Source organism: Tribolium castaneum, chromosome 8 (assembly GCF_031307605.1).
Source record: "Tribolium castaneum strain GA2 chromosome 8, icTriCast1.1, whole genome shotgun sequence".
NCBI lineage: Eukaryota > Metazoa > Arthropoda > Insecta > Coleoptera > Tenebrionidae > Tribolium > Tribolium castaneum.
In genome coordinates, this window is record NC_087401.1 from 8,096,478 (window position 1) to 8,109,505 (window position 13,028).

The 13,028-nt window shown below is 31.7% G+C and overlaps 2 protein-coding genes across 2 annotated transcripts; both read left to right on the forward strand.

The window, feature by feature from the left end:
- Positions 1 to 3,023: 3,023 nt before the first annotated feature.
- On the forward strand, positions 3,024 to 4,041 carry LOC135266885 (facilitated trehalose transporter Tret1-like). The gene has a single exon (XM_064358317.1). It carries the CDS (start codon positions 3,039 to 3,041, stop codon positions 3,993 to 3,995), a length of 957 nt encoding a protein of 318 aa, XP_064214387.1. The 5' UTR covers positions 3,024 to 3,038; the 3' UTR covers positions 3,996 to 4,041.
- A 422-nt stretch (positions 4,042 to 4,463) lies between these two features.
- Positions 4,464 to 7,307, forward strand: LOC659862 (facilitated trehalose transporter Tret1). Its single transcript, XM_064358495.1, has 2 exons — positions 4,464 to 4,491; positions 6,616 to 7,307. Exons 1-2 carry the CDS (start codon positions 4,464 to 4,466, stop codon positions 7,305 to 7,307), a joined length of 720 nt encoding a protein of 239 aa, XP_064214565.1.
- The last annotated feature ends 5,721 nt before the right edge of the window (positions 7,308 to 13,028 follow it).

Below are 13,028 nucleotides of genomic sequence, written 5' to 3' on the forward strand. Positions count from 1 at the left end.
TTTAAATTAAATTGATTTGATGAAAAATTTAGTTAGACACGAAATCGGAAAACTCATTCTGCTATTGCACTTGGAGATCGAATAAACGAAGAATTAGCGCCCTCAAAAGTTGGGTTTTTTCAGACAAGTTTGGTAATCACTACAAGAAACAAACCAAGAGGGTTTGAAAATTATTTAATTTTTGCATTTACATGTTTTTCAATCCGAAACCCAGTCACTACGAAAAATTTTCGTTACAATAATCCGAAAAACCCAAAATTCTAATTTGTTAAATAGATGTGGAAACAAATAACTGAATTAAAAATGGCATTATCTTTGCTTTGTCTTTGTGTTTTTTGGTAATTTAGCTAAAAATGTGTTCAATTTACTTATTTTCGAGCGACTTTTTTGAGATGAAATAAGTTATGCTAGGAAAAGATAGGAAAAATGATGTTTTCCTGACAAGCTAATGACCACAAAGTTTTGTAAAATTCGTTGAGGGATTTAAATAAATGTCGAAAAGTGCAACATTTCCTAATTTATTCATAGAGATTTGATTTTAAGAAACTTTTCTAACACGCAATTTAAGGGCTGTTCTTAAAACTCAAAATACCTAAATTTGTTTTGTTAAAAATGGAAATATTTTAATTTCCTAAATTCCTAAATTAATTTGTTGTATTCTAAATGATTTTTAAACATTCTACAGTTGTGTTTAACCTTCCTAATGTAAAATATAGGTAAATATATTTCTTTTTTTATGAAATTTTCAATTTCATAATTATTTTGTTCTCCAGCTAAAAATTTTTTGTTTCTCAGGTTTCCGGTATTTCAGCTTTGTAGTTTTTTAATTTTCCCATATCACATATTTATTCCGTAAATTTTTCAGTTTTACTGTCTTATCAAATTAATGTTCTTACTTTGCTGTTCCACTGTTTTTTATCATCACTTATTGTAATATGTAGATTTTAGTTAGCTATGTGAAAGTCCTACTATTCTAAGATTTTTAGTTTTGTGCAATACGTTAAAAAATAGTATGTTTTTGTCAAAAAAAAAACAATTTTTTTTAAAAACTATGGAGAATCAACCATATAATTCGCACTTTAGACGAAATCCCGTTCTGTGAGTAACACCGGCCCTAAAACCTATTTGATAGTATTTTATTTGTTCCTGGAGTGAGTAATTTTACGAATAGATTTAAAAATCGCTCCTCCTCGTTTATCTCGTGCACAAAAAATTGCAGGACGATTGAAGCGTTTGTCATTGGATATCGCAGGGATTATTGTACTCCCAACTGTAAAACAGACCAATCAAAAGGCGTTCATAACAGGACAAAAAATTGTGTTTTGATTATTTTATAAATGTCGACCAAACCATCAGGAATTTCTTTTTTTTCTTAAAAAAATTCAGGTTTTTTATTACACTTGGGATAAAAAATCGTGAATAAATTGTGGATTGATTTAATTTTGATAAAGATTGATTTACGCAATTAGTTTGTGTTCAAATTCAAACATTTCGCAAGTTTTTCAGCAAAAACTCAATTGTTTGGCAAGAATTCTTCTCAAAATTGAAAAATGTACCAATGTCAAAAATTACATCCTTTTAATTATTAACTTGGGCGTTTGAAACTTATGTATGAGTTGTGTTTTTATATTCCATATTCAATTTAACGATCTTTAACAAGCAAAAACAAAAAATAGTGTATTTCATTTAAATTTTTCAAGTTATTCAACTTTTAACAAACTTCTTATTTTTTTACGTTCTCAGACTTCCAGTTTTTCATTTTTCATAGAAACTCTTAGGGTCAGTGTCATTAAGTTAATCTGCAATTAACTGCGTGATTAACTAATCACGTGACCAAATTTGATTGGTCCATTCGCGTTGTTAAATTATTAAATTTTAACACTATATTTCTATAAACCGGCTCTTAGTGTTTTAATCACACAGTTTTCAAGCATATTTTTTCAGCTCCTTACTTTCTAAATTTTCTCATATTTCATATTCATTTCCTAAATTTTATTGCTTTTTCGTTGTTTCACTGTCTTATAACTTCAGTTTTCCAATTTCTTAACGATCCTACTTTGCAGTTCTATAGATTTTTAATTTATCACTCTTTCAGCAGCCACTTACATCTAGAGAATTTTAATCTTAACGTTTTTTTTGTTCTTTTCGTTTTCCAGTTTTTATTATTTTTTTTAGCTTCTCAGTCTCTTAGAGCCGGTTTACAGAAAGTAAAATTAAAAATTAATTCAAGATTAAATTAATTCGAATTAAGTTGCCATATGAAATGCATTGACAAATGTCAAATTAATTTCGAATTAAATTTTAATAGCGATAAAAATGTTCTGTAAACCGGCCCTTAGTGTATCGGTTTTTTATTCAGAATGTTACTTTCCCCATTCAAATAAATGTTGAAAAGTTAGAGAATTCCTTGCCAAATTTAACAAATACTCGCAAGTTTTTTCGAAGTTGGTAAGAAAGATTTTGTTAAAAACAAACCAAAAAATCTTACAATTTCGCCAAAATAAGTTCTTTTTGTTCTTTAAGTTTTTACGTAAACTTTCTCCAAAACTGGCCGAAAAATCGCCAAATTAAATCTAATTTTTGTATTTGATCTTGTGTCGCTCGATTTAGTTTGGTTTTTAATCAGAGATTCATTTTGTTTGTTTCACTTAGTTAACTTCGTTGAAAACAGCATTATTTTGAGATGTTCGTAAGGTTTTTAAGTAAACGTATCAGTTGTTAAAAACAAGCAACAGATCACCACATTAGGAGGACAGTTTATTATTTTTCTATTTCTTAATAGTTAAGCATTAGATGTATTTCGACAAATTTTGATAAAATTAACACAAAATTTAACAAATAAGCCCGTAATTCATTGTTTCACTCGATTTAGCTTGTTTTCGAGATAAATTCTGTCAATAACATGCAGAAGAAAATGATGTATTTTTTCCCGTGCGTTGGTTGGTTTTGTCTCAGGCATTGATTCAAATCTTGCTGCGGCAGTTTATTTGACCGGAATCGATGTAATTTTTTTTGCCCAAGCTTTAACATCCCTCGGGATGGTGCTAGCCTTCATCATGGGCTATTTCCTGGACTGGAAACAAGTCGCCTGCTTCACAAACATCTTCATCGTAATCCCGTGCATCCTCGTGTTCTTCATCCCGGAAAGTCCCGCCTGGCTCGTGTCGAAAAACCGGATAGAAGAAGCGAAAAAATCACTGCTTTGGATCAACAAATACCAAACGGTGCAGTTATCACTCGTTCAGCTCTCGCTTCTCCAAAGGGAACACGAGTTGAAGGAGAGCGAGACGAGCAAAATGGACACGATTAAGGAGTTGGGCAAACCAACAGGGTATAAGCCGCTCTTGATCCTGACTGGACTTTTCCTGTTCCAGCAATTTTCCGGGATTTTCACCTTCCTGTTTTACTCGATCACGTTCTTTCAAGAGGTGGGTTCCACGATGAATCCCTATCTCACGTCGATTTTCATCGGAATCGTACGCTTTGTCATGTGCATGGTCAACACCTATGTCCTGCGAACGTACGGCAGGAGACCGTTGGTCATTTTGAGTTGTTTCGGGATGTCTGTCAGCATTTTCCTCTCCGGGTTTTTCACCCATTGGGTCAAAACCGGTGTCACTACACTCACGTGGCTTCCTGTCCTTTTCCTCCTACTTTTCGTGTTCACTTCAATGATCGGTTTGGTCCCAATTCCCTACACAATGACCGCGGAATTGTTCCCCCTGGAGATAAGAGGGGTAGCGCACAGTATTTCCACGTGTCTTGCCAGTATTTTCACCTTTGCGTCTCTACAACTGTATCCAGTGATGTATCAAGGCTTTGGGGGTATTCATGGAGTCCAGTATTTCTTCGCAGGGGTCACTTTATTAGCCGCGGTTTACGTCTATGTGTTTTTGCCCGAAACTCACCAAAAGAAGTTGTCCGAAATTGAGGACTATTTCAACAAACCTCCAAAGGCTGAAAAGCAACAGAAACAAATCGTGCAAGAGGTGTAAAATGTAAACTCTTGAATGTGTACAATTTTTATTAAAATAAAGCATTGTGATAATATTTGAACCTACAATTGTTTGCATGAAATATGCAATTTCTGGGTCAAAGGTGTTCGCTTTTGCATACGAATTAGTGTAAATATATATTACGCAATTTGGGCAAAATTTGCAAAAGGTCAAACAACGAATCAAAGCTTGTGTCTTTGACACAATTCGAATTTAGTTAAAAAAAACCTCATTCTGCAATTGCAGTTGGAAATCCAATAAATGAATTAGCGCACTCAAAAGTCGAGTTTTTTCAAACAAGTTTGATAATCCTTGCCAAAAGATATTAATTGGGCTTGAAAATTATTTAATTTTTTGCATTTACACGCTTTTCAATCACTAGACGAAAAATTTTCTTAAGAATAATCCGAAAAAACCAAACTTGAAATTTGTTAAATTAGATGTGGACAAAAAATAATTAAATTCAAAATGGCATTATCTTTGCTTATGTTTTTTAGTAATTAGGCTAAAAACATCTTCAATTTACCCCGTGACTTTTTTGAGGTGAAGTAGCTAATTATGCTAGGAAAAGATAGGAAAAAATATGTTTTTCTGACGAGATAATGAACACAAAATTTTGTAAAATTTGTTGAGGGATTTATATGAGTGTCGAAAAGTGCAACATTTCCTAATTTATTCATAGAGACCGGATCTTAAGAAAACTTTTCCAACACGCAATTTTTAAGGACTTTTCTTAAAACTCGAAATAAATGTATTTTGTTAAAAATAGAAATATTTGACACCCTTTTTATTTTCCCTAAACTCTTAAATTGAATTCTTGTATTCTAATGGAGTTTTAAATATCCTGTAGTTGTGCTTAACCTTCCTAATTTAAAATATTGTTTTCAATTTTTTTACTAGTATTTAGTTTAAAATCATTACAACAAGTTTTTCAATTTTATAGTTATTTTATTTTACATCTAAAGATTTTTTGTTTCTCAGGCTTCCAGTATTTCAACGTTTTAGTTTCATAATTTCTCCACCATTCTTCAATTTTTCAGTTTTTCTTGATTTTACTAACTTATCTTATTAATGTTCTGACTTTAGAGTTTCATAGATTTTAATTATCACTGTTTCAGTTACTTAAAGATCCACAGAATTTTAATCTTACTATTTTTTAGTTTTTTTTGTATTGTTGTTTTTAAGTTTTTTAGATTTTTAGTCTCTTATTACCTATATCAGTGTATATTTATTAGTGTTTTTCTTTTCCAGTTCTATAGTTTTTTCAGTTACTCAGTTTCTCAGTCGATAAGTTTTTCAAAATTTCAGTGTTAGTATTTTTTAGTTTTTTTGTATGTTTAATTTCTCAGCGTTAAAATTACTTTGTCAGTTTTCAACTTTTAACTTTCAAAAATATACATACTTAATTAGAGTAACGAAATATTAAATTATTTTGAATTTTCAACAATTTTTGTATCTTGCACAATTTTTGGATCAACCTTCATTTTGGAATAAAAAAATTGTTTACGTAGAAGTGTGAAAATTGCAGTGTTCGCCAATTGTTAATTTTGATCTTAAAAATTTATTTTAATTATCATAATTGTAATTATCAGTTTTTCCACTCCGACAGTTTAGATTTAATTAGTTGTGTGAAAGTTCTATTTTTCGAGGATTCTAAGTTTTTGTGTGATAAATTTAAAAAAAGTGTGTTTTTGTCAAAAAAAAACAAAAACTAAGCAGAATCGACCATTTTATTCGCATCTAAGTGAAATCCCGTTCTGTAAGAAAGATCGGCCCTAAAACCTGTTCGTTGGTGTCTCATTTGTACCAGGAAAGAGTAAATTGACCAATAAAAATATAAAAATCACCTCCTACTTGTTTATCCGCTGCACAAAAAATTGCAAGACAATTGAATTATTTGCCTTTGAATATCATTTTTGTTTTGTTTTGTTTTGTTAAAATTGCAAATATCTGACACTCTTTCAATTTGTCTGAAATTTTTTAATTGAATTGTTGAGTTTTAAACATTCTACAGTTGTGTTTAACCTTCCTTATTTGAAATTAGGTTGATATTATTTTCATTTTTTTATTAGTAGTATTTGGTTTATCAAAATTTTCCATTTCATAGTTATTTTATTTTTCACCTAAGGATTTTTTGTTTCTCAGGTGTTCAGTATTTCAGCTTTTTAGTTTTTAAATTTTCCTATATTTCATATTTAATTCTTAATTTTTTCAGTTTTTTATGGCTTTATCATATTAATGTTCTTACTTTGCACTTCCATTGTCGTTTAATTATCACACTTTCTCTCATTTATTGTAATGTGTAGATTTTAATTAGTTGTGTGAAAGTCCTTCTATTCTAGGATATTTAGTTAATGTGTAATAAATTAAAAAAAATCAAATTATTTCAAAAACTACGTAGAATCGACCATATAATTCCCACCTAAGGCGAAATCCCATTCTACGAGAAAGACCAGCCCTAAAACCTGTTTGATAGTGTTACTGAAGTGAGTACTTTAACCAATAAAGATCCACTTGTTCATCTGGTGCACAAAGAATTGCAAGCGTTTAAGCGATTAAGGCGTTCATAACTGAACAAAAAATTGTAGTTTGATTTATTTTATTTTACTATTATATCCAGTGATCAAACAGTTGGGCAAACCAACAGGGTATAAGCCGCTCTTGATCCTGACTGGACTCTTCCTGTTCCAGCAATTTTCCGGGATTTTCACCTTCCTGTTTTACTCGATCACGTTCTTTCAAGAGGTGGGTTCAACGATGAATCCCTATCTCACGTCGATTTTCATCGGAATCGTACGCTTTGTCATGTGCATGGTCAACACCTACGTCCTGCGAACGTACGGCAGGAGACCGTTGGTCATTTTGAGTTGTTTCGGGATGTCTGTCAGCATTTTCCTCTCCGGGTTTTTCACCCATTGGGTCAAAACCGGTGTCACTACACTCACGTGGCTTCCTGTCCTCTTCCTCCTACTTTTCGTGTTCACTTCAATGATCGGTTTGGTCCCAATTCCCTACACAATGACCGCGGAATTGTTCCCCCTGGAGATAAGAGGGGTAGCGCACAGTATTTCCACGTGTCTTGCCAGTATTTTCACCTTTGCGTCTCTACAGCTGTATCCAGTGATGTATCAAGGCTTTGGGGGTATTCATGGAGTTCAGTATTTCTTCGCAGGGGTCACTTTAATAGCCGCGGTTTACGTCTATGTGTTTTTGCCCGAAACCCACCAAAAAAAGTTGTCCGAAATTGAGGACTATTTCAACAAACCTCCAAAGGGTGAAAAGCAACAAAAACAAATCGTGCAAGAGGTATAAAATGTAAAGACTCTATTGTGTGCAATTTTTAATAAAATAAAGCATTGTGATAACACTTAAACCTACGATTGTTTGCATGGAATATGAAATTTCTGGGTCAAAAGTGTCGATCGCTTTTGCATACAAATTAGTGTAAATATTTCTTACGCAATTTGGACAAGAAAAATTGCGAAAGGTCAAACAACGGATCAAAGCTTGTGTCTTTGACACAATTCGAATTTTGTTTTTAATTTAAAGAAAAAAAATCAGAAAACTCATTCTGCAATTGCAGTTGGAAATCGAATAAATGAATTAGGGCACTCAAAAGTTGGGTTTTTCAAACAAGTTTGACAATCATTGCCAAAAACAAACCAAGTGGGCTTGAAATTTATTTAATTTTTGCATTTACACGTTTTTCAATCACCATACGAAAAATTTTCTTAAGAATAATCCAAAAAAACTAAACTTCCAATTTGTTAAATTAGATGTGGACTAAAAATTATTAAATTCAGAATGGCATTATCTTTGCTTTGTTTTTGTGTTTTTTAATAATTTAGCAAATTAGGCTAAAAATATGTTCAATTTACCTAGTGAATTTTTTGAGATGAAATGACTAGTTATGCTAAGAAAAGATAGGAAAAAATATGTTTTCCTGGCGAGCTAATGAACACAAAATTTTGTAAAATTTGTTGAGGGATTTATATGAGTGTCGAAAAGTGCAACATTTCCTAATTTATTTATACAGACCGGATTTTAAGAAGCTTTTCTAACACGCAATTTTTAAGGGCTTTTCTTAAAACTCGAAATAAATTTATTTTAGTAAAAATAGAAATATTTGACACCCTTTTAATTTTTCATAAATTCCTAATTTAAAATTAGGTAGATATTTAAAAAAAAAATTATTAGTGGTATTTAGTTTAAAATCATTACATCAAAATTTTCAATTTCATTGTTACTTTATTTTCCTTCTAACGATTTTTTGTTTTCAAGTTTCCAGTATTTCAGCTTTTTGATTTTAATTTTCCCATATTTCATATTTCGTAAACTTTTCAGTTTTTCATGGTTTTACTATCTTGTCATATTAATGTTCCTACTTTGGACTTCCATTGTTTTTTAATTATCACTCTTTCAGTCACTTATTGTACATATTTTAATTAGTTGTGTGAAAGTCCTACTATTCTAGGATTTTTAGTTTTTGTGTAGTATGTTAAAAAATAGTGTTTTTTGTCAAAAAAAAATGAAGTTATTTCAAAAAATAAGTAGAATCGACCTTATAACTCGCACCTAAGGCGAAATCCCGTTCTGTGAGAAAGACCGGCCCTAAAACCTGTTTGATAGTGTTTTATTTGTTCCTGAAGTGAGTAATTTGACCAATAAAAATATAAAAATCACCTCTTTCTTGTTTATCTGGTGCACAAAAAATTGCAAGACGATTGAAGTGTTTGTCATTGGATATCGGGTGGGAGATTGTACTCCCAACTGTAAAACGGACGAATCATAAGGCGATTGAAACTGAGCAAAAAACTGTTGCTTGATTATTTTATAAATGTCGACCAAACCATCAGGAATTTCTTTTTTTCTTAAAAAATTTCAGGTTTTGTATTACACTTGGGATAAAAAATCGTGAATAAATTGTGGATTGATTTAATTTTGATAAAAATTGAATTACGCAATTAGTTTGTGTTCAAATTCAAACATTTCGCAAGTTTTTCAGCAAAAACTCAATTGTTTGGCTAGAACTCCTCTAAAAATTGAAAAATGTGCCAAACTAGGTCAAAAACTACATCCTTTTAGTTATTAACTCTGGCATTTGAAACTTATGTATGAGTTATGTTTTTATATACTATATACAATTTAACGATCTTTAACAAACAAAAACAAAAATACTTCTTACTTTTTACGTTTTCAGACTTTCAGTTTTTTAGTCTCATGGTTTTTTAGTGTTTTAATTACCATTTTTAAGTTTATTCTCAGTATTTCAGTTTTTTAGTTTCTTAATTTCCTCATATATACACTGCCGCTCCAAAAAATCCGTACACTTAAATTTTCTAAAATTTGAAGTACTTAATTTATTTTTTGTGTAAATTTTACTCAGTCAATTAACGAGTGTCTTAACGGGGTTTAGAAAAAATTTTCATGATTATACTTTTTGGGGCTACACCAGCATTAAATCGTTTTCCTGTCTTAGGGATAAGGTACATAATTTGAATTATCACGTATTTTTGGTTTAAATTGTGTTTTGTTATTCAAAACTGCTTATCAGATAACAAGTTGACTCATTTGTGTAGGATGCTAGCAGAAATTTCTGTAAAAATTGTTGCTTTAAACAATGATGGCCGAAGTGTTGGATATATTGCACAACACCATAATACTGTGAAGAAATGTGCAGGACATACATCTACAGTTTTGTAAAACATAGGGATTCACAAAAAAGCCGGATCTGGTCGTGGGAGCTCAACAACTACTCCAGATGACCGCTTTCTGGATTTTTCAGTATTCTGAGATTGTGGATCGTCATCAACTATCCTTGCTAGACGATTAGCAGACGTTCGTAAAGTAAAAATTTCACCTCCAATAGTCTAAAGGAGACTCAAGGAAACAGGTCCGTTTAATAAAAGACCAGCTGGAGATCCTAAATTAACGGCAGCTTATCAAAGATTAGGGTATAAATTTGCACAACCCTATTTGAGTTGAGGCAACAACAATGTAAGAACGTATTCTTCACAGAAGAGTCTAGATTTAGTCCAACATCAGACCGTCGTGAAAAAGTGTGGCAAAGACCAAGTAAGAGATTCAGTCAATGCTGCATATCACCCAGAGAGGAATTTACCAAAGCAGTAAGGTGGCAGTTTAAAGATCTAGACTGGTACATCTTTAGAAGCCCACACCGACTTGACAATAACAGCAGGTAGGTACTTCCTCGAATGTGTAGAATCACATATGGTTGCCTAGGCGCCATTCACTGTCGAAAATAATTTTTTTGTGAATTATAATGCTCGCCAACTAGCCCAGTCAAATTAGACAAAAATATGGCGATCGGTGGAAAAAATTCCTAGAGAGATGAAATTTTTTTTAAAAGCTTTCTTTACACTTGGGTAGACATATATCTCCCCCTTCTCCGAAGGGGGGGCGAGCTCGAGGAGGGGGAGGAGCCTAAAGCTGTCTTTTTTTGTTTTTTTTGCTTGTATCTCGGAAACAGTCACTCCTAGCAATTTTTATGTTCTAACCAAAATTAAGGTTGATAAAATTTCCTACAAAATGGTCTTAGCCTCTTTGTTGTAGGACTAACCGTAAGTGAACTACTAGCTTTTGAAGTATGGTGTCTACATAACACTGTATAATTAAACCTTAGTATACAGGGTGCTCAAAAACTGGCACACCAACTCAGTGGTACGCTATTGTGAAGCAAGTGCAGATTACGAGAAAAATGTTGAAAAAATTCCTAAAGTTATATTTTAAAAAATCTAGAGCTACAAACTTATTGTGTTAACTTCTTTAGTTTTCATTATTTTTTTATGATTTTATGTTTCATAGCAGGTAATCGTTCCGTAACAAAACGATGAATAATTATTTTTAAATTTACTATCAGATTTTAGTTTTTTTAATTTAAAAACATTAAAATTCATCCAAAAAATCACAATGTGTAGATGTGCCAACACTGGGAATTATTTCCTAGGAAACCGTTTCAATAATAATTTATTTTTATTGTTGCTCACATTCTATTGCGATCATGACTGTTAGACAACGTTGCCACATATCATTTACCTAAAATTAGTTATTTATCAATAACTTTACAAAGAATTTTTTTACTATTTTTACCTTTATATGTAACCAGTTCTCTACCACACTCCTTTGAGTTGGTGCGCCAGTTTTTGAGCACGCTGTATTGTAAGTATTTATAAGGAAATAGTGTGTGTAAAGGGTCTCCCAACTAAGCTAATAGTGGGAAATAAGGGAAAAAATACTTTTTTCCCTCGGGCTCTCCAGTTGAAGACCACAATTCAGCATCTGAAGAAGACCCAGAAGATATGATAGAATGAACTGTTGGACTGAATGCATACAGTTTATTATAAGATTTGTTTAAAACATCTATATTAAATCATCTATTTATTAATATTTTACTGAACAAGACTGTAATTCAGTTTTCAATGTTTAAGACGAAGACGAAAATGCAGCATCTTAAGACAGCTCTGAAGACTTTAGCGACTTCTAGGTCTCCTCCGTTCTCCTCTAATAAAGTGTTGGAACCAATAAATTTAGTTTATTGTCAGTTTTTCAAATCACAAGACATTCTCTTTTAAAGCACATTTTTTTAAACGATTACTTCTTTCCAGCTCTATAACTCTCTTATGGTTAGTCCCAAAAGAAAAATGCATATAACTTTTTGTACGATATTTTATTAGCTTTAATTTTGGTAAGAAGATAAAAATTGATAGGCGTAACAGTTTCCGAGATATAAGCAAAAAAGCAAAAAAAGACTGCTTTAACCCCTTCCCCCTCCTCGAGCTCGCCCCCAACCTCGGGGACTTTTGATATAAGTGTAAAGAAAGCTTTTAGAAACTCTCTAGGAATTTTTTCTACCGATTTGTCTAATTTGACTGGGCTAAATACATTGTTGTCTGATATTGGAACACGTTAATACACGACGTTTTTCGTGCTCAGTCAATAGTTCCGACTTGAATCCAGTAGAGCTGGTTTGGGAATTTCTTGGCAAAAGAGTGGTACGTAGCTAACCCCTGCTGAAGACGTTAAATAACTTAAGAGTGGCCTTGGAGGAAGAATGTTCAAATTGCTCAAGAATAGATTATCACACCCACCCAAAGCAGGCCATGTTGTTTAATAGACGTAATAAGAACTTTTGGTCGTAACACAGTTAATAATTTTAAATTAGTATTTTTTTACGTTTCTTTTTAATGTTAATTTCTTAAATGTTTTCTTGTTTTGGTAACTTCTTGTTGTTTCATTTTGTTTTCTCACGGTGAAGATGCTGTTTCTTGGTAAAACACAATAGAAAAGTTTTCCTAATGTTTCATGCACTACAACAGAAATTTTGTAGGTATCCGGAATTTTTTGAACGGCAGTGTATTTTTTATCCATTTCCTATATTTTTCAGTTTTTCCTTGTTTTACTGTCTTATAATTTTAGTTTTTCAATTTCTTAACGTTCTTACATCGTTCTTACTTGGCGGTTCTATAGTTTTTTAATTTATCAGTCTTTCAGTCTACAGAATTTTAATCTCACCGTTTTTTCGTGTTTTTTTTTGTATTCCAGTTTTTATTTTTTTTAACTTTTCAATCTCTTGGTGTATTAGTTTTTTATTCAGAATGTCACTTTCCACTTAGAGAATTGCTCTAAAGGTTCAGAAGCAACAAAAACAAATCGTGCAAGAGGTGTAAACTGTAAAGACTTGATTGTGTACAATTTTTAATAAAATAAAGCATTGTGGTAATACTTAAACCTACGATTGTTTGCATGGAATATGAAATTTCTAGGTCAAAAGTGTCGACCGCTTTTGCATACAAATTAGTGAAAATATGCGGCTGAAAAATAACTAAATTCAGTGAAAATATCTTTGCCTTGTCTTTGTGTTTTTTACAAGTGTTTGTCTAGTAAAAGTGCAAAAATTTAACAAATCAAAATATAAAATATGCATACTCGAATTCTATATTAAATATTTTTTTAATTTTAAATAATTTTTGTATCAGCTTTGATTTTGGAATAAAAAATAATCAGTTTACATAG